Raw genomic sequence first — 21,883 nt, 5'->3', positions numbered from 1 at the left:
CTTCTTAAAGAGTTCTGTGTTGACTTTGCAGGAGTACCTGATGGGGCCGCTCGACTAAAACCCCGCTCTGCAGGCTGGAATAGAGCTGGCTGGGAACTGAATACTTTGGACGGTTAACTGGATGGAACGTTTCTAAATATCTAATTGTAGTTTGTGAGATTTTTTTAATAAAATGCTGGTTCTAGCTGGGTAAAAAATGTCTCGTTTGTTTTTCCTGCCTGTCAGGACCTCTGTCAGGCTCGTAAAAAAAGCGTATTTGACTTTTCGGTCTAACACCGTCTCATAACAACTCGGCGGAGTGATTGTGACAACAGCAGGAAATTCGTCTACATTCGCAGGCTAAAAGCCCACAAGTGATAACGTACGTATCCCTTTTGTTTGAAGTTGTCGAGACATCGACCTCTGAAATCCCCGCGAGTGAGAAGTTATTCACATTAGGATTAGTGGTTTAGTGGTCGCCCCTGTGTCAGATCATTTTTTTTTTCGACTACTACAACTCCGTTGATGGACAGTAAACGTCCGCGTACTCTTAAACTATACTCTTGTAGCCTCTTTAATGATTAAGGTGGGGCTCTACCTGAATTTGAGTGAAATTTGAAGAGGTTTTAAGAATGGATAGAAGAGAGAAAATGATTTTTGGAACACTAACCGACAGTTGATAACCACGCAAGAGCACCCCAGGTTGCTAGTGGACTAACTTGGTATCCGTCTATTAATTATTTACTACAAATTCTAATTTTAAAACTTCACTAAATCTTCAACATCTCTTATTCCTTTTAATTTTACCAATCCTTCAAGAAAAATTATTTCCTTCCAAATATACCTAAAAATCACCCAAAAATTCATAAAACACCCCAAATCATTGATTTGTGTTATGAATGGAGGGTTTTTGTATTGCTTGAAATGCAAACAAGATATTTCCATTTGACCGATTTTAAGCGGCGTGAAAACGGCTTTCAGGTGTACCCCCACCTTAATTATATCTAACAAATATAGCCTGTGAGAACAGAAGCCGTTTCCGGCTTTTAATTTGTTTCAAAGGGCGTCTACTCTGGCAGACTATACTGAACAGACACGGCATTCCTGGAAAGCAATTTTTTGGTTTTCTTTCTCAGCTATTTTTTAATCAAAGAGTCAGTTTTTATATGACTTTCTAAATTTTATTCTGTACTGATAACTTTAGCTCGTTTAAATAAAGTTATCCAAACCATTTCAATAGGCCATTTCCGAGTTGCTTTGAACTTTATTATGACAACGAAGCTCAGTGCAAAGTTTTTATGAAATTAGTCTTCATTCATATGCTAACAACAAAACTAATTTTTGTTTGAAAAGATTTCCACTTTAATAGCCTCGCTTTCATAATGAGGTTCACAGCAACTCGGAAATGACCAATCGTGTTGCCACATCTTTACTTTCCCTGATCCCTTGAAACATCCTAACACGAGACATTAATAACTGCAGTCACGCAGTTCTTCTTGCATAAAGTCACGCGTTTTGGCAATTCTGTTTTATTGGTGGCACGACTACCCAGTACCAAACGTTTCTCTTTCCTCTGTCATCAGAGAAAATTAAATCCCAAACGGCTCGATTTTGCTTGAGGAGAAAAAGTAAAGGATAAAACTCTAGGGACCTGAGCAAATAGCAACATAATGCTCCACATTCCAGAAACCGTCAGAAGACTGGCGCGGGTAAGAGATTGTGGGATCGTTTGAGGGGCGGATGGCCATTTTCTCGGGGTAGTGTAGCTCTTGTAAAACAGTTTTCACCTGAAAGAATATTTCCCATACAACTGACTGCCGCGAAATGTACTTATTCATCGACGCACTTTCCACTCGTCAACCCAAACCATCCCATAATCCCTCACTCGTCTTCCCGTAGTTCCTCGGCTTGAGTGGTGAACTTCAATTTTGACCGCAGGAAAAACAAAACGCCATTCGTCAAAGGAAGTTGATTCCAACACCAACTTGAATTCCATGATTTATACTGAAACAAAAATAAAAACAGTTCAACGCATTAATATCGTGACTGAATTGACTGATGCATAAGTTTCTGCTCTCTCGACAACTCGTTGGCCGTTTACTTAAAGATGGTGGCTCAACGAACTCGCCTAGCACACGAGAAAATACCACCTACATGTAACACAGTTGTTGCTAGCTACAATACGACTATAATGGAAACAGACTAGCAAAAAACTTCAATACCTGTCTGTATGTTGTACTCCAACAGGAACACAGTAATTCAACTCCAGTCGAGCGATTCCCAGTATGAAAACGAGTCCCGCCCCATATGACCAGCGGAATCTCTCTCTCGGAATACCTGAAAGACAATTTGAGTTCCCAACGTTAGAACCAAGACCATAAAGACCTCTTCCGCTGTATTTTTGTTCTCCTAAAACGTAGAAAGGGATCAGCTAGCGGATAATGAACTGTTCGTAAAAAGGAGATGCCCATCGCGATATAGAGAAGATAAGAAACCTTTATTTCAATAGGGTAACTCCTTCAGTTTTTGTACAAGATAAAAACTGTTAACCATATATAATAAAATTAATTGAGTGGAAATATAAGGGAACTTAAGCAGCGACGACGGGAACGCCACCGAAAGCGTCACTTGAAAATATAACTTTATTCCATTGTGGTACTTCGTGATTATTTCAGCTCGTTCAACTTCGACACAAACGACAATCTACCCAGGGACTAAATTAGGTAGGAGTGGCGTTCAAGTTAAGAAAGAGAATGAAAAATTCACCGTCGTGTCCGCACGTTCTCCAAAAACCCTAGAATTTGGTCATTTCACGTTGTTGTTTTGCAGAGGACGGCAAAGAAATGTACCAAAATGTAAAACGCTTGTTAGGATGATGCCGATTAAGAAGACTACGTTATGTAAACATCATAAGGTGTCCAAACTTGTCTTGGAGTATACAAATGTACGTATCTATTCTGGGAAAAGCCCTGAAAGAGAGCCGTACAGGAACTAGGGAAGGCTCTGGCACTTGAGCAACAAGATTGGTGCACAATGCGTCTGAAAAGTCGTTCTCAATATTATACGCGTTCCCCTAATTTAAAGGTCCCTAATAACTAGGTAAATGGAAAGGACTTTTAAATCAACCTTTCCACGGCTACATTACAAAATAAACGAAAGCGGCCCCATACTTCTGTCAAGGTACACCAGATTGCCACTGTTCAAGAAGAAATGTGTCTTGATACGGTCACCCAGGCCACCTCGTCCAGGTCTGAACGGTAAAGGAGTGTAAAGATGGAGGCCTGCTGCCCAGTAAGCTTCACCGCCGAGAGAATCATCTTGGAAGCAATCAGACATGCGTGTCACAAGCTAAGTAACTGCACAGCTTTATTTTACTTCTTAGTGAGTCAAAACAACCAAAGTGTAATGAAAAAAGACTGCGGAACGAGAACAATAGACGATATGAGTTGCATCGAACCTCATTATGAAAGCGAGGCTAAGTGCAACGTTTTTGATATGAAAATTATTTTTCATTCATATGCAAACAAAACTAATTTTCATATGAAAAGTTTTGCACTTAGCCTCGCTTTCATAGTGAGGTTCATAGCAACTCGGAAATGGCCTATTGAAACCTACAAAACCTGAGGCCAAAAGGACCTGGCTAAGATCGAAAACATTGCCGCCGAATTACCGTTTCAGGACATGTTTCGAGAGCGGCTTAACTTGTCTTCTGGGAAGCAAAAAGAAGGTTTTCATGAAACAAGAGCGTTTTTAGCTTCATTAAAGGACATTTTGTTATTTCCAAGATGTAAACTTTACTCCACAACATATCTGTTTACCGCGTACGAAACATTTGCGTCAACAGTATTCCTAGTTTCTACAACAATGTTTACTAATTCAGTCAGGCCCCAAGATGGCATTCAGACAGTTGAGACTGATGTTAGTTGGTCAACAAGAGATTACGTGAGCTTGAAGTCTTGCCCACAGGTTGACGGATAAAATTGTTTTCTTGAGCATTAAACAAGTCGAGCGCGAAGTTCCCTAGACGGACTTAGGAAGTCATTTAATCATCATTACCCAAATTGACTGAAGTGTACTAGCACCTAAACCACCTGAGCGCGCTTATGAGCTGGGGTGCGTTTTTGGGGGGGAGAATCCGAAAACGGATTTGTGAGCTCAGATCATTTGGATCATGCCGCATCAAAGCAACCGACGAATCCTTGTCCAGAGTGGATTCGTCGGTTCCTTCGATGCGGTGTAATCCGAATAATCTGAGATCACAAATCCGTTTTCGGATTCTCCCAAAAAAACGCACCCCTGAACAAACCAGCAATCGAAAATATCAGCAACAATGGCCTTATCCTTAAACAGAGCGTCTTTTCATACGCTTGTGCGGCAAAATTTAACAACACATTTTGGTAACGTTTCTTTCAGCCAATCCAATTGTGGATTTGAAAATCCGATTGATAATTCCATTTTCCGTTCTATTAAGGCACAAAAAAATTAGACTACTGTCTGAATGATCCGAATACGGAGGTTACATTAATAAAATAGCCCATTTTCATGATGGCGTCATTTTAATACAACTACCAGAATTCATTTTTCATTCTTTTCAAATTCAAATTTTGTATTCCCAGTGGACAGCAAAGAACAATAACTCTAATTAGCATGACTAAACAAAAACCAGTTGGATTCTGAGAGGTAGTTGTGGTAAAATGACGCCATAGTGAAAATGTCCTATTGGCGTCTGAATCTGGTTCCAAACTGTCCAACATAGTGTTCTCCCAGAATAGAAAAAATTAATTGATTTGTTCTATTTTGCTATTCTTAGTTCCAGCCATTGTTGGCACAAAAGCTCTGTAATAACTAGGATTAATCGGAACATGTAATCAGAACACAATCCTACTTTCACTTCTCGGCCCAATCCCCCTCATGTTAAACCCACGCACGGACAATGGACCTCCAAGGAAAAATCTGTGTTAAAAATGAAAAGAAGAAACGTTTGAAACGCAAGAAAAATTCGAAATACAGAAACAATGAACAGGTATCCTTTCTTCGTTTCCTACAATCTAAGATGAAGGAAGAAAACATTCCAGCGTTGTGTTGCTTCGATTTTTAGTCCACATACAGCTGTTTCGGTTGTCCAAAAAAAAAAAAAGCGTAAAATCGTACGCGACAATGACGTAAGGTAGTCTGGGAAATACCCAATGAATTTCAATAAAATCTCAGAATCCATATTGCCCGCCATCTCAAGTCTTTGCTGTACGGTCGAGGCATTATGGATTCTGAGCTTTTATAGAATTTCCCGACTTCCTTTCAGCATTGTCGCGCACGCTTTTACGCTTTTTTTGGACAACCTTTGCCGAAGCAGCTGTAAACACTTTTCAAAAAAACAGATCGGTGATTTTGCACGATTAGGCTTACTGCTCAACATCGCCAACGATCAAAAACGCACCTACAACGCAGCAGGCCTGCACCTTTTCAGAGCTCTATTTTCACTGGATCCAGATAATCTGCTGCTCCATAATTTTTTGTGTCTAATACCATTGTTCTGTTCTTCGTTCTTTTGTCCTCTCGACCAATAATAGTGAGCTTACGCAACAGGACGGCTGAGGGAAGGGGACGGTGAAATATCGTTGTGTGACCAACATGACATCTTAGTACCTTCACATTTTTAGGCGATTTTCGACTAAAACTGGTGTTCTCTCATCTGTGACAACGTGAAAACCACGAGCGGTAGGAATGTTACAATCTAGAGTCATGAATACTTGGCCGTCACGTTGGTCACACAAGGGCAATTTGCCGTCCCACCACATCAGCCGTCCTGTTGCGTAAACTCGCTAAAGTGAGACGTTGAAAACCGTGCAGGTCGCCCTCTACAGCGGGGAAACGTACTCAAAAATGGAGAATCATCGTTTGTGTGTGAACAGCACAACGGAGATTTTATGTATTCCTTGGCTTTCTCTAGAACAAGTCACTAGAACGGAAAGTTTTCCACCTTTTAAGTATTGACATCGAAAATAAACGAAGGCGTACGTGTTTAGACGCGGCACGCTTTAAGAGTACGTCTTCGAGTGGAGCGGGGATGAAGAAAAAACAAGAAATGCCCAAACGGTTTGGGAGTAAAGCTTACGGAACTGGAAGAGGTTATAATTGAAAATTAAGAGATAAAGTGACCTGTCATTGATCCTTGAGGGTTCTCCAAACAAAGAACGTAGCTTTCCTAATTGAAAAGACCAAGAACAAATCTGAAAATAAAACAGTGCAACTTAAAAATAAATAAAATACCAATAATTTGTAGAAGATCATTTGAACATCTAAAACTGTTTGCGACAATTTAAATGTTACTGTAATGAGAATGATGATGATGATGATGATGATGATGATGATGATGATGATAATAATTTAATAATCTAATAATTTTTATTGTTAAGAATATATCCTTTTTTAACTCCTAGGCTCACAGGTTACGCCGTGCGCCATGTGCAGCTTTTTAACTAATTTTTACATCCAGTTGAGAACTCTGTTACCATAATAATAGTACTGTATTGTCTTTGCATCAGTGCAAAAAAGTGTAAAAAGTATTGTATGGCTTTGTTTAACTGCAATAAAATCCCGCCTTCAATTTTAAAAAAAAAAAAAATGCAGCAACGACAAACGCATGCTTTCGTCATATGGACTATATGTTCATGTACTGGCAAAACAGGTGACCCACGTGACCACAATTTCATAATGCACCTATGATCAGCCATCCCATGAGGGAGGACCCCGGGGCATGGTCTAGAGGGGCCTTTGTAAAGGTCCCTCTCGAAAGTGCTAATTTGTCCCTCTTTGAAGGGGACAAAGAAAGGTCAAGGCAGGGCGCAAAAAAGTGAAAGTTAAGCTGTGATTGTGAAGAGCAGATGTTGTCTGGTACTATCTACTTAATGGCACACTTACCACATCTTTAACTATTTCCAAACTGTGTTGATACTCTAACTCGTGTTTAAGGAACCTTACATCTCCTCCAAGTCCTGCTAATTCCTAAAAGCAAAAACATTAAGAATACAACGGGAGATTTTTTACTGGTTCACACACCCTACTACTGTTTGTTACGTTGTACAAGGTGGTTGTATGTAAGTAGAGGCCTTTAGCGTAGCTAGCAAGTGGTGGTCCTGTGCACGATTGTGCGCATTTTACGTAAACTCACAGGGACACCCAACGACAGTTTTCTCTCAGATCCTTTGAAGCGCTATTTTTAAGCTATCTGGAGTGCCTTTAAAGCTCTATAGGTTCATTTTAGGCAGCGCTATCATATATTTATCTGTTCGGTCATTGTAGGGGAACTTGAGTCTTTTCGAAATTACTAGGGCATTTTTGTTCATTTCCCGAAAACCTTGGGTCTTATTTCCTTTCCGAAAATCTTAGTTGACTTTTTTCGGCACCCGAAACAACATTCTTATCAATCCGAAAACACAAGGCCTTAAATTTCCCATATCACGAACGTTCGAGGTGAAAATTCCCATTAGAAAATTGTAGGGGATTAAGGGCCTTCCGAAAAGATCATTTACCGAAACGATCCGTTGGGTGTCCCTGAAATTAGGCCTACAAGTGTTGTCCACTGCATAATCTATACATTTTGCAAAACGTTAGACTAAGTCAACAGGGTTAATACAGGGTTCTCGATTCTCAGGGGAGCAGGGATGGCGCAGTGGTGAGAGCACTCGCCTCCCACCAATGTGACCCGGGTTCGATTCCTGGTCTCGGCGTCATATGTGGGTTGAGTTTGTTGTTGGTTCTCGTCCCTGCTCCGTGGGTTGTTCTCCGGGTTCTCCGGTTTTCCTCCCTCTACAAAAACCAACATTTCTAAATTCCAATTCGACCTGGAAACAGTGGAGACAAGAGCCACTCCATGGATTCCACTGAAATTTCCATTTATTTATTTTATTATTGTTTATTTTATTTATGATTTGTACGCTACGGATTAAATCTGGGCTGGTGGGACACACAAGGATAAGACTTTTCGAATTACTTCCCTCTTACTGATTTCATTTTGTACAAAAAGGTGAACAAAAGCCACAAGGATTGTTTCATTTTCAGACAAACCATCCTTCCCCTTGAACAAAAATAAGCTAAATAACAAATAAAATAATTGTGTCATATAACATCGTAAAATTCCGAATATAAGCCCCTCCAAAAATAAGCTACAAAATTTCAAACATAATTCAGCTAATACGCCCACAGACTGTTATGGTTAGTCGTCTTCAGTTTTTGCAAGTCGTTTTTAGAGCAAGTTTGCTTTACTACGCTCCGTGATTGGTGTAAAAAAAAAAATCGTGCCACTTTTTCAACCAATGCACAGCTAGACCAAACCCAATCGTGACTTAAACGCACGTGTTTCCCCGCGCTTGGCGCCACGGTTACAGGTATTAGCTTCGAATTCTGATTGGTTCATTGTGCTGTTTACGTCTGTTGCGATTGGCCAGAGTAATTACTTTGGTTTTGGTTTTACGACGCTCAAATGGAAACTGCTCTATTGTGAGGCCCAACCAACCTCGTCCCCATGGTACGGAGAAGACCCTGGGAACGAGATTAAGGCCCAACCAATGATAATTTGCCCTTCAAAAATTAAGTCCTAACCCGTCCCTTTGGACAAGCAGAAGCCCAGGGCTTATATCGGAATTTTACGGTTTGTAAATTAACAAACTTGAGTGATCTTGATGAAATGTCCTTTCGTAGGAAGTGCCAAGTCGTCCCTTTTGTCCACAATGAATGTGTGCTGAAAATATAATGCAGAGGCAAATAACTACAACTAGGACTACCAAGACATGGAATTTTTTTTTTGGTCCTGGTGCAAAAAATTGCCATCAGCTATAAACTAAGACTTAAAGGGAAAAAAGTCCCACCAAAACAGAGAAATCTCGTTTAACCTGTTTTCACGTGATATATATATATAGCCAAATGTCACCAAATTTACAACTAAATCGGAAAACGTCCTGTTTTCCTTCCTTCCTTCCTTCCTTCCTCCCTCCCGTTCTTTTTTCCTTCCTTCCTCCCTCCCTCCCTCCCTTCCTTCCTTCCTTCTTCCCTTCCTCCCTCCTTCCCGTTCTTCCTCCCTTCCTTCCTCCCTCTCTCCCTTCCTTCCTCCTTCTCTTTCCCCCTACCTTCCTCCCTCCCTCCCTCCCTCCCTACCTTCCTTCCTCCCTCCCTCCCTCCCTCCCTTCCTCCCTTCCTTCCTTCCTTCCTGTCCCTCTACCTCACCTGAATACCTATGCCTTACCCTGAGCGCACTTTTCAGTGAATGACCTGCTTGTTCACGGATGGCAAAAGATGCATTTTTGGACAGGCCTATAATTTCCCGCCACATTCCTTCCCACGTCAAGAAATGCTGACCAAAAGACGAAGGAAACTAAAACAGACAATGAAAAAAGCCATTTCAGTATTTGGCAGAAAAAGATCGACAATAACATTTTCCATAAATTTGGAATTTTGGTACTCTTTGGAGTGATTGTGCGTTGACAGCTACAGCCTGCACACACAGTGGAATTCTGCTTTACCCTAATCTCCTATCCAGATCTTCTCACTCTTCGGGAGAGGAGGAAACATACATATATACAAACTTTATTTTAACTTGGTAAAAAAATCTTCAGTAATTTACAGAATAGTTACATTAAATCATAAAAAATTAAAAACTATTCAATTACTGAGAATGATGTATTATTCAGTAAATGACACAGGCATACTCGGAAAAAAAAATCCGAGTGCTCCTATCAGGAGTCGAACCTAAGACCTTCCGATTACTAGTTCGGTTGCTCTACCACTGAGCTACGGGAGACTCGTGACGAAAATTATTTTGCCGTGGTGAAATTGTTTTTGCTGTGACACTTGGGGCCACCGTACGTGGGAGCTAAGGCCATTAAACTAGGTTCATGTGACAAACATCCTGGATACTGCTAGGATGTTTTACAGGATTGCCCAGCGAGAAGCCGATGAATTAAACATTTCCTGGATTTCCTTCTTGAATTGCCCAATTGATTTAATTGATCTTACATTTTCTGGTATTGAGTTCCATAGTAGGGCGCCGCTGTAGCTGAAGCTACGTTTTAGATAGTAAGTGCACGGCTTGGGCAATGTCAATTTACCAGACGAACTGCGCGTAAGTTATAGTCCGTGCTTTGTTCGTTGAAAAGGTCCTGCAAGTACACTGGGGCTAGTTTCTTCTCTGAGGACAAACATCTGATTACGAGATTAGCTTTACCCTACTTTTTCTCTCGGTGTAGTGACAAATGTTATGTATTTTGGTTACCTTAAATTCCATAGAGAGTCCTTGGGTTGCCTCTTGATGTGAACACACTCTTACATCTGTGGTTGATTTGTGAGCTGCAAAAGTAAAACTACAAAAATTGTGTAAATTAGTGTTACATCACATGCTGTTCGCCAGTCAGTTCTACAACAGAGTCAAAACAATCATTCGTTTTCAAGTGTAGTGAACATCATTTTAGTCAAAACTATGAAATCACTAATCAGATCTACAATCACCCAATAGTATGTCTCACTCTCTTTGTCGTTACAATTACCTATTCAGGGTTTATTAAAGCATTTGTCTCACGAGGGCCTAGTCTTCTCCTGAAAAATTTTAACCCTTTAAGCTCTTACAGTGATCAGCATCAAATTTCTCCTTGTAATATCAATGCGTTTTCAACCCCTGACGTCATGAGAATTAAGGATATGATCTCCCAAGGTGAATTTTCTTGATATCTTCATAACTTCTCCGCAGTACGTTTATGAGAAAGGTATGGTGGCAAGATAGGAGAATTTGTTTTTTGATATTACGGGAATCTGACTAGAGCGGACTTGAACGTCTCCGTAGACACTATATTTCACGGTTGACGTCAATTCTTCAGTTTACAAGTGACCAGTTTATTTGCAAGAGATTACAATTTTCAGTCCATTCTTGGATTAGTAAAAGTAAAACGAATAACAGTAACAAAAAGCAAACCTTTTATCCGGATTTCCTGGAGTGGGCTTAAAGAATGCAAGCTAAAAAAAGAAAAAACAACAACTAAGTTGCATTAGTTTAATCAACATACCCAGCGTGACTCTACCAGTAAATGACAGATGTAAGGAACTGTTTGGCCCAAGACATCCATTGTATACTGAATGCATATTTAATTAAAAACACTGCATTAGAAAACTATTTGAAACTAAGCCAGTTCTAGGGGTCTTCCTAGTATGGATGAGTAGTGAAGACAAAAAATGGAATTTCAGCCTGTCTGTTGTGATCATCTGGGTGAGAGAACTGGTATGAAAAGGACTGTTGTTGCCATCATAGATTCTTCAACAAACTTATTGAGTAAGGTATCAGTCAACACCAGCACAGACAACAAGTCTCTGAAGTCTAGATGAAGTTCACTCCATTTGCCAAAACGTTAATCAAGTGTCACTTACAATAAATGGCCGAAAGGGTTGGTTTCCAAAGAAAATGCAGTACGGCAATGGTGGGAATATTAACCATTAAGGAGTAGTTGTAACAATTGAAGAAGGGTCAAGTTTGCAGTGTGGCCAAGCTCTGAGATCTATCCTAGAGTCAAGTAACACTCTGACCACTAGCTGGAGTTGTTTCTCAGTAGCCCTGAGTTCAACTCCTCAGCCAAGCTTGTAATATAAAAATCAAGTTATTGATGGATCAGAGAATCAACACTGTAGTGTCTACTAAAGTGCTAAATGAACCAAAATTCTACTGAGTATTAGCCCTAGTAAGGATATGGGAGACTTTATACATACAAGGCAAAGAAAAAAATCTTTCTTCTAGATCATATTTACAGCCGCCATCTTTTTTCGCACAACAGATTATGCCAGCACTCACTTGATATGACATCCGTGTTCTTGTACCAAATGACAGGTCTGCTTTCACTTGTTCAGCTCTGCCAAACACATTGTTAAGGCGGGAACCAAATGTCTGCAGAAAGAACAAGATTAGACGATTAGAATATAATTAATACTGTATTCCTATATTGAATTCATAGCCTCTGATCTGAACTGGAACAAGCTTGAACACAATTACAAAGTGGGGGAATCTTTACACATGCAAATATTTCCCTACAAGACTCTCCATTGCAAGGTAGCTATAGACCCAGTTCAATAGAGTCCTAAAGTGTGATGTCACAAATATTTGAATTAATGAAAGTATGGGATTTGTTAGTATATTCGGAAAGAACATGATGAAGAATGTCTACTTGCCAAAAATCAGCATCTTATTGCAATTTGGGGGCGAGATATTAGCTCTGTTATGCCCTGAAGACTCCATTCAAATCCTTCCAATTTTGTCTCAGTTCTTAACATTTGAGACAAAATTAGAAGGATATGTATGGAGTCTTCGGGGCATAACAGAGCTAACATCTCGCCCCCAAATTACAAAAAGATGCTGATTTTTGGCACACAGACATTTTTCATCGTGCTCTTTCCGAATATACTAACAAATCCCATAATTTCATAAATTTAGTTTTTGTGACATCATCAGTTTAGGACTCTATACTGAGAATACAAATATGGTCTATTATAATCAGTAGCATTTCATCCCATGATGGCTGCATTTAGAGAATAATTCCTTTGTTTGGGGCTAACAGAAAATATGTTTTCCTAGCTAACCAGAGAGATATTATAATCCAATTTTATTATTATTGATTGGGCAAAAAGTGACAATGAGTATAATTATCCTGACACCATCTGGACATGTTCCACTCACCATACTGCCCTCATTATTACCAATTTCTGTTCCTGTAGTGCTGGTCAGAAACCTCTTTTCCTTGACTTGAAATGTTACATCAAACCCATTTGGGGGAGCAGAAGGACCTACCAGAAAAATATACAAAGAATTCCTTAGACTACAATTTCTCATGCCACTGATAATAAATGAACGTTTGGTTTTATCAAGTTGATAACGTAATTTGGCCACCATGAAGAGATTTGACAGCTGGCATTTCAAGTTTTGCAAAGGGCTATACTCAAGACAGCAGCACTCAAATCTTCTTATGATGGCTAAATTATGTTACTTGTCAATCAAACATTTATTTTGTTTAACGACTCCCCCACCGATGCACCATCACAGTTTTTTCACAAATTAACCATCTCACTAAAAATAAATTTGGTTGCAATTCCCAAATTAAATAAATCTACTGGCAACTGCAGCCAGCCAGTGGTAGTTAAGTTTGTCGTGGAATTATCTAAGGTAATTTGCAGGCAAATTACCGCAAAATTATTTCAAAATTCATTCCAAAAAGGTGTAAAAATATCTACCAATAATTTCATTGTCAGTTGGAACTTGGGCTTCCATGGCAAACTTCTCTGTTTTGAGTCGCATTTCAAATTTGACATGCTAGCGTAAGGTTTATACAACAGCAAATTTTTAAATACCAATCCCTGATTATCCCACAATTATTATTAGTCATTCCAGAACAGACCCTGCCCGTGCCATACCAAACTTTACCACGTAACTAAAGTGATAATTCATTGACTTTAAATTTCATGATAGAAGGCTAAAAATTGGTTTGACTCCTTTTTGACTGCATATTTTAAACTTCTTAGTACATAACTGTGATATGAACTTTGTTCTATTAAAACCTTTTATAATATACATGTACATGTAGTTACTAAAAATCAAACATCTTACAAATAACGATATTCTGCTACTTTAAAAAGTAGAATTCTCTCTCAATAATCATACCTGAGCTTGTATCAATCAGCAAATCAATCTCATTAAAGACTCCAAGATTTTGAAGGTTCTCTTTTGCCTCAAAAGCCAGTGATATCAACTGTCAATCAAATATTGAATAACTTCTGTCATGATTTTCACAGAGGAAGGCATATTACCTGGTGTATGTAGTTTTTTGTTTGTTTGTTTGTTTGTTTTTGTTTTGTTTTGTTTTGTAGTGTATGTAGTTATTAAGACTGTAGCCACTCTAAAATCTGGAAAGGCGAAGGGGAAGGCTAAGGTTTGAATTAAGGTAGATTGAAAGTAACTGTGTTTGGAAGGACCATCATGGATTCTGTAATAAAGGATCTAATCAGCAACAAATAATTGTAGAACAAATTAATAAGCAAAAAAGAGCAACTTTTCTCCCTATCCCCTCCCCTCCCCACCCCTGGTGGATACATGAGAATGGAGCCAATAGTACTACTTATGAGACTGTCAGTCAAGAATGCTTGTGCCTTCAATATTCAATTTTACCTCACGGAAGTTTGAAGCCTCTAAGATTGGCTTGATGCTGGGAATTAAAATATCTTTGTTGGTTCTCCAATATCCTTCAACATTAACATGTTGGACAACTGCCTGGCAAACAAAATTAGAAATGAGGATTAGACCGTGAAAAGAACTGTATGAGTCAACATTGACTGATAAGCCACACTAGGGATATGCTACAGCTGTACACCGTGACTGTTTACAAGTTTAAGGAACAACAGCAACAAATTACATTTTGTTAATATTTGAGGACTTAAGGTGGCCGAACACAGTTTTCTAGTATACAGGTGTCAGTAAACGTTATTTGGAAACTATGTACTTCTGGGTTCCCAAAATTAGCATAGTGCAAGATTAACTAGGAGGGAATTCGTGTATTTTGATATTTCTTGTTGAGCTAGGTACTGTTGCCATGGCAACACAGCGAGCTTTTAGATGTCCATAAATAATAGGTTTCCTTTATTTTTAGAAAATGCTCTTATTAGTTTTTTTTCCATTTTTTGTATCCAGAAAAACTCACAAAATACTGACATACCTAGTTATGCTGCTATCATGTAATTTTAACAGAGAGATCTCCTGTATCTCCTTTTTGGGGTCTAGTTTTAGCTTAATGGGACCTCGTTGGTCTGGAATTGGCATCACCTTATACTTTTCCCACCTGCCTACATTTTTATTTTTATGTAAAATCACAAGACTGTTCAGAACTTCAGACAATTTTATAAAGAAAACAATTGAATGGCTGAGAGCATAACAATCTTCTGTTAAATTTTAAGCCAATTTCTTGTTTTGCTCAAAAGTTTTGCATGCGGCCTTAAGTTTTGTCAGAGAACATCGCTGTGTGGTGTTTCCACTTAGTTTTCGAGTAAAACAAAGGCAAAAATATAGAGTCAGTGAAGTTTGACATAAGATGGTTATGCACTCAGCACTTCAATTAACTTTTGCCAGTCAGAATGTTTTCAACTTACTGGTCTGACCAAAAATTCTTTTGCTGTTTCTTGAACACGAGACTTTACTCCATCTTCTACCCCTTCCTAGAAGACAAGTACGTATAATTTTTATACATGGTAATAATTATTGGTATTATGTAACATAAACTCCAGAAAGGGGTTTCATTAAGATTTTGAACAGTTTGGTAAGTTGGCTGATTTTTTTATAGCAGCTGGCTGAAGTCACGTCAATTTGCTCAGATGCCTGGTCCTTAAAGAAACTCCTGTAAACTACATGTACTGTATGTACATGTATGCAAAGGGCTAATCTTTAGCTTTTAAGAAGAGAAAGGACTTATCGCGATTCAGGGGTTTTTGTCAGAGTTTGAGTCAGATTGATGGGTAGGAGTTTGTGGAATCTTGCTACAGGTGAGTACATGTATAGTATATCTATCAGTGGCCTTGGATGGATGCGGTGCATTGGGGAGGGATAAACATCTAGGGAAGGAAGATAGGAGATGTGAACTATTGACTTTTAGAGAGAATAATGAATTTTAATTTCTTATCCTTGGGCCCAAGGTATTGGTAACATTTGGTTAAAATTCCATACTTTGGATATTTATATCCTTTTTAACCACAACCATTTCCTCAGAGGACAGAAATAACATGGGATACCCTGTACCTTCACCCACCCTGAGGATTAGCATCAGCAGAAGCATACTCAAGGTATTCTTCATTTAAACTTGTTTATAATTGCATAGTTTCATATGAAGAAAACTCTACATATACAGTACATGTATAGTACATATTATGAGAGTAAATATTTGGTTGATGAGGTAATCTGTCCACCGCAAAAAGATTTGAGAGTTGATGGTTTGAGCGTTCAATTCTCTCTGACGACAGGCACTAACGCTCAAATCGACAGCTCTCCAACCTATTTTTGTGCCCAAATTTACATGCACAGTACTTTATAAACTCAGTTTATAAAACGAAATATTTGTTCCACTCCCGGCCCCCTCGGACGTATATATATATATATATTATAGGTCCACATCAGCTCTACAAGCTGCCCTATCATAACCTGCTTTATCAAAGAAAACATGTAAACGTAGCATATTTATTCCATCACCAAGCCAAATATTTGACGCAATATGTGCTGCAATGTACATGAAGGTGTATATTGAGCTGTCGAAATTCAGGAAAATCACACGACTGCTAAATTCTGCAGTTAATATATAGTTTCTTAATTCCTAATTGAGCTGTATCAAAAGGACAAATGGGCATTTTTGGAAAATAAAGGCATTCTTACTCACCGCTGTATCGTCCGCCATCTTGGATATTACCCACGATTCATAAGGTCAGAGATATATCTTTTGAACAATATGTACGTCATGTATGAGGATATGTTCTCAGTCCTTCACGCATTGCAAGGTCGAACGCAACAATAAAATCGTAAGGAAACTACAGCAATGGAAAATAGCGGAGAGGACAATCGGAGATATCGACAGAATTTGCAAGGACTACTCCGGTTTGCAGTGGAACATCATGATGATCCCCAGAGTGATACTTCTAGTGTTTTCCAGGAAATGACCGAGGAGGTATGCTAGCTCAGGCTTACGGCCCCTGAACCTTCAGTTTAGCTTAGTTCACTTTCGTTTCTTTCAGTATAAAAATTGGGCATGAAAGTTTTGTTGAATGTTAGTTAACTGACTAACAGTAATCCTAAATTATTAAAAGGAGTGCGTTTGAGTTTGCTGGACGCCATTTTGGGTAAAATTGTCAGACTTTTTTTCCTAATTGGCCAACAAACGATGCTATGTACAGTCCCAGAAAATAATTAAGTTCTTTTTGCAGAATTATTTTTCTTTTTGCTGAATTATTTCTGACTACAATAGAATTATTTCTTAGAATACATGTATATATTAATGTATTGTAGGGAAGACCAAAATTAATGTTCAGATGCACCTGTCATTTTAATCTCCCTTTAAATAAATTAAATTTTCTTGGTCCAATCACAATAAACATGTTAAATCTAAATCAAAGTGTGAAATCATGCACCATAAGGGTGACTTGTTTTAATTTGTTTTGGCCTTTTAAGAGAAGACAGTGGCTCCAGGAGGCTTTAGCATCCATCACAGAGGACACCTATGTCAAAAGAATGATGAAAGATTTGCAAACTTTGGAAAAACCTGAAAATGGCAATGATGATGATGATGATGAGCTCAACAAGAAAGAGGATGCTTTTGAAGAGTTGGCTGAAATTGTGGATAACTTAGACAATGCAAATGGTAGGTGCACTTTCAGTATTTAACCAACCTTTTATATTTTTCAGTTGCAATTCTTTCAGGAAACATTGCCCCATCATTTTATCCACTACTTTGCACTTCACTTTGTCAACAAAAGCAGAAATCTTGCCTAGATAATCATGGGTTATACTGCAAATGAAGTGCAAAGCCATGTCCTCATTGGGGTGACATTTTCCAAAGGAATTGCCAAGGAATTAAAGACCAGATGCAAAAAATTCCAGCAAAATTAATGCGAAACAATAAACATTACAAAAATAAATCCAATTATTTATAGTTTTCTACAATAAAATAATCTTTCAGGTAGCAGTTAACCATATTTTTCACCCTTTTCAGATTTTCACAAGATTGGGGGCTTTCATGTTATGGTCAAATGTCTTGCAAGTGAACACAGGTATATAGCGAATTTTAAGTTAATGTTACAGAAAGGTCGAAGTCAAAACTGAAGTCTTTTGGAAGAATGTGCAGTTCCAGAAAATATCCATTCTCCCCCACAGAAGGTTTTTTGTTTTGAACCCCCTCTCAGGAAATTCCAGCTTAGCTTCATACTTTGCTTCTAAAATTTTGACTTTTAAGACCCCCCTCCCCCTAGGAATTTCTGATGACCTTCCATGGGGTGGGTATGGATCTTTTTGGAACTGCACAATCTTTAATCATTGGTCATTTTAACTCAAATCAATCACAATTCACATTAATCCAGGATTAGCTTAATAATCGTTCTTTTAACAACTTGGGCAAGAATCACGAATACACTGTAGAGAAGGACACAAATATTCAACACAATTTGAGGGTTGTACAGTTGTATGAGTTGTACAGGCAAAGTAAAAATCACCCAAGTAAATAATAATAGATCACCAATTGAAGGCAAATAAAGATAACAGACTGTCATAATATCGCTAATTTTTCCATTATTAAAATAGCAATTATGTATGGTTAACTTTGTTTCCCAAATGTTAGTTCTTTAAGGTGGAGAGCAGCTGATACGCTGGCTGTCTGTGTCCAGAATAATCCATATTGTCAAAATGCCGCAATGGAGATGAACATTCTTCCCTTGCTTTGTAAACTGCTCGAAACTGACCAGTCAGTGGAAGTCAGGATTAAGGCTTTATTTGCAATATCAAGTGAGTATTCTGGTTTGCTGACATTTCATCTATGAAAAGAGGTCTGTCATCTTTTTTACCCCCTTAGAAGCATTCCAAAATGTGCAGTTTTGGAAATGAACTAGAAAGAATCCCCCTCCAGTGCTCATGGGTCAGATGCATTCATGATACGCTGTTTGATTTTTGAGAAGAAATGCAAAGTTTGGTTTTGGATTAAAAAACTGAGATGTGGATTTTTGAAAAGAAGTAATTAACACACACTTGATTGTGTTTGCAAGGCTGAGAAAGTCTCAGGTGTGCAGAAAAGATACCCTGCTAGCAGAGTCGCTGTGATCTTTCCTAGTCACCTTCCTATTTTCTGACATATCTAAGAAAGATCAGAGTGATCTGCAAGGACAGAAAAGAATGCTAGTCTTGTTGTTTTACATGGTCTTGAATTTAGTACATACTCTCCACCCTAGAGACTGTGCCCTGTCCTCTAGTATATATTAAATGTTTCTATAACAAAAGATTAATGTGTGTATAAAAGATGTGTAAGATATATTAAATGAATGCTAGTAAACGTTTTCAGAATTATCTAAAAATTTATACAGTAGGCTATTAAACCCATCATTGGCTTCCCATTAGAGTCCTTTGACCAAGTGGCATCATACAATTAGACCCACTGGTTACAAATGTCTTTCTCATATTATGCACAAAGTATTTTTGACGGGAGTGGAGTTGTCAACCCCCATGCCAACCTCCAGCCCACAGAAAATGACAGGGTAAGAGGCTGTTTTTGTCTAGCCCTGCCCAGAAAGGTTGAACTAAACAGTAGCCAAGACTCCCCCTGATATACATGTACCTCCAGAGATTATCAAGACACAGCACCAAGCAAGGGCAACCCTGTGATACAGTCACCAAGTAGTGCCGAATCTAGGGTGGACAAGCAATATTTTCACTTACACAAATTTTTATTAGTGCTGGCCATGCCGGCTTCTCCAGCTTACTTATGACTTTAGTAAGGTATCTATTTTTGTCTGGCAGGTCTCACCAGGGCTTTTCCACCAGCAGAGGAGGCATTTTTGAAAAGTGATGGGTTTTCACTGCTGATACGAGCAATGCAAGATGAGAATGATAAATTAATAACCAAGTCAGCCTTCATGTTGCGCAATATGCTGGGCACAAATCCTTCACATAAAGGTATTGATCTGCTCTGTTGTCTGCAGTTGACAGTTGTTTGCTTTTAAAATTAAAATGAATTCAATATTTCATTGAGTGCCTCTGCTTTTTGCAAAACATATATAGAGGATATGACAGTGATGGCGGGGCGAAGATATGAATTTTTTTTTATTAGAGTGGTAAAAACAATATTTTACAAACAAGCGCTACAAGCGAGTAAAACATATTGTTTTCAACACAAGATATATACAAATCTATTGCTTGCCATTTTTCACCGACTGCTTCTGCAAACAACCGTAAAAAAGCGGGAAATGACATCATCAATATCCTCACTAGCCCTTTAACCCCCAAGGCAAAACGACATTTTCTCCAAATCCAAGACTACAGACTTAATGTGCATGTATGATATACCATTTTAAAGCTACTCATGAATGTAGTTTATAACTGATATAATTATGAATGAGAAAAGTTATGGCTTTGAGATAAATGGCCTTAAAACGTAAAAATTTTAAAGTTCAAAAACGTCCCAATCCTTGTGTATATTAGGTATACCTCTAAACTATAGCTCATTTTGCAGTTCTCAACACGTTCATCAATGTGAGAGATGTACTAAGACCCACAACTTCTAGGGGAAAAAAGTTGAAAAGTTATGGGGGTGGTCAACATATCACATATGGGAGGGGGTTAAGATTTTATCCTTTTAATGAGTAGATCTTCAGAAGATCATCTCTGTGTCAAAAATTCATAGAAATCTGTCAAATATTGAAAGAGTTATGGAATTATGTGCCAATTGGCACTCTTGGGGGCTAAAGGGCTAGTGAGGATATGGAAAATACATGTATCCCACTTGGGTCCCAGATGTAGTTTCGTATGAATTTTACAACTGGTGCATTTTCCAGTAGAACACTCCTGTCTATAAAATTCATGACTAATGTTTGATAATTTAAAAATGCCCCTCTTCTTTTCTTACTAGATACTCTCTTCAAAATGGGATTTATTGAGCAGCTAGTTGGTCTGTTACACAAGCCTCTGAAGTCCTCACATGATCATGTCATTAGACTTTTAACAGATTTTGTGAGTGATTATCCTCAAGGAGTTTGTGAGTGTCGCAGACCTGAGTTTAGTTTGGAGGAGCTACTCAAAACAAAAATAACATCCATGACTGAAGAGGATGCAGACAGATATGAGGTAAATCTCTTTTATCTGAGACATAATGTGTAGTTCCTGAAAATATTCCGGCCCTCCCACGTGAAGGGATCCCCAACCCCACCCCACCCCTCTGGAAATTCCAATTTAGCTTCTATACTTTGGCCTTTGAGTCTCCGCACTCCCCCCCACCTGGGTGGTAGAATTTCCAATTCCCTTTGTGAGAGGAGTATGGATATTTTCTGGAACATCACTGCATTTGGGAGAATATCCCAACCTCACCTAGAGCAGGATTTTTGGATTGAGCACCCTCACTCTACAATACATGTATGTATGTTATTGCATATGCCGATCCATTTTGCTTTTTACAATAACTGTCAAAATTCCATATAAAAGATGGAAAATGCAAGCTAAGCTGATGAATGCCCAAGAATGCAGAATAGATAATCATACACAAAATATTATCTATACACTTGTAAAATGCTTTTTAAGATGCCCAATTCAGTAGAATTACAGAGGAAAATTGAAAAGTGCTCTTCTGTTTGATAGCAACCCTCCCTGTCTTAAGCATTATTATCTTTGTGTTATTGATAATTTGTGCCTCTTGTAAAGTATGCTGTATTGTTGTTAGTTCACTTTGTTCACTATGTGTATTGTTATGTTGCAAATAAATAGATTTCAAACAAAAAAGTTTCCTTTTCAGAATCAAAATTTTTTTCACTGATACAAGCTTTCAATTCCATCTCAGAATCTTTGTCAAGTGATGTAGGACATTTTGTCACATGAGAAAGGTGATAAAATATCACGTGACAAAACGTCCCGGTAGATCGCCAGGAACTCATATCCAACATCGCCATTCAATGTTGGAGCCTGGCAATGAATTTCAATAGCCTCTCTTTGAAATAGAATATGACAGGATCAAGGAACAACTTTTTCTCTAACAATAAAATAAATAACTGTCAAAATTCCTGCTCACTGATTGGCTCATAGCTATTGCCTGTAAGAGTGCAGACAAAAAAAGAAGTCTGATGTAACGGCACAGTTTCTCAATGGAAAATAAAGCCAATTCTGCTT

The 21,883-nt window shown here is 38.5% G+C and overlaps 2 protein-coding genes across 2 annotated transcripts in view; one reads left to right on the top strand and one right to left on the bottom strand.

The window, feature by feature from the left end:
* Window positions 1-1,390: 1,390 nt before the first annotated feature.
* Window positions 1,391-16,438, bottom strand: LOC146484609 (sorting and assembly machinery component 50 homolog). Its single transcript, XM_085104645.1, has 16 exons — window positions 16,413-16,438; window positions 15,139-15,204; window positions 14,165-14,266; window positions 13,661-13,748; window positions 12,683-12,789; window positions 11,804-11,896; window positions 10,937-10,977; window positions 10,244-10,331; window positions 9,218-9,346; window positions 8,645-8,716; window positions 6,898-6,981; window positions 6,136-6,206; window positions 4,865-4,932; window positions 3,150-3,296; window positions 2,202-2,316; window positions 1,391-1,983 (listed from the first exon to the last, which is right to left on the bottom strand). Exons 1-16 carry the CDS (start codon window positions 16,428-16,430, stop codon window positions 1,938-1,940), a joined length of 1,335 nt encoding a protein of 444 aa, XP_084960771.1. The 5' UTR covers window positions 16,431-16,438; the 3' UTR covers window positions 1,391-1,937.
* A 75-nt stretch (window positions 16,439-16,513) lies between these two features.
* Window positions 16,514-21,883, top strand: part of LOC146484608 (hsp70-binding protein 1-like) — an 8,014-nt gene continuing 2,644 nt past the window's right edge. The window contains exons 1-6 of the mRNA XM_085104642.1: window positions 16,514-16,697; window positions 17,198-17,387; window positions 17,739-17,796; window positions 18,360-18,523; window positions 19,529-19,684; window positions 20,637-20,851. Of these exons, the coding sequence (XP_084960768.1) occupies window positions 16,569-16,697; window positions 17,198-17,387; window positions 17,739-17,796; window positions 18,360-18,523; window positions 19,529-19,684; window positions 20,637-20,851 (912 nt within the window). The 5' untranslated portion in view covers window positions 16,514-16,568. The remainder of the gene's footprint in view (window positions 16,698-17,197; window positions 17,388-17,738; window positions 17,797-18,359; window positions 18,524-19,528; window positions 19,685-20,636; window positions 20,852-21,883) is intronic.

This window comes from Pavona decussata, unplaced genomic scaffold, assembly GCF_977016875.1.
Source record: "Pavona decussata unplaced genomic scaffold, jaPavDecu1.1 SCAFFOLD_32, whole genome shotgun sequence".
NCBI classification, from domain to species: Eukaryota; Metazoa; Cnidaria; class Anthozoa; order Scleractinia; family Agariciidae; genus Pavona; species Pavona decussata.
The sequence above is the reverse complement of the archived record's forward strand: the minus strand, read 5'-3'. Positions and strand labels throughout refer to the sequence as shown.

What these genes read in the sequence shown, in the direction of transcription:
- LOC146484609 (XM_085104645.1), bottom strand. An exon ending in GTAATAATGAGGGCAGTATG is followed by an intron (nt 11,897 to 12,682) that starts GTGAGTGGAACA and finishes TTCTTTCTGCAG; the next exon opens with ACATTTGGTTCCCGCCTTAA. An exon ending in TGGAAATAGTTAAAGATGTG is followed by an intron (nt 6,207 to 6,897) that starts GTAAGTGTGCCA and finishes TTTTATTTTCAG; the next exon opens with ATTTGTTCTTGGTCTTTTCA.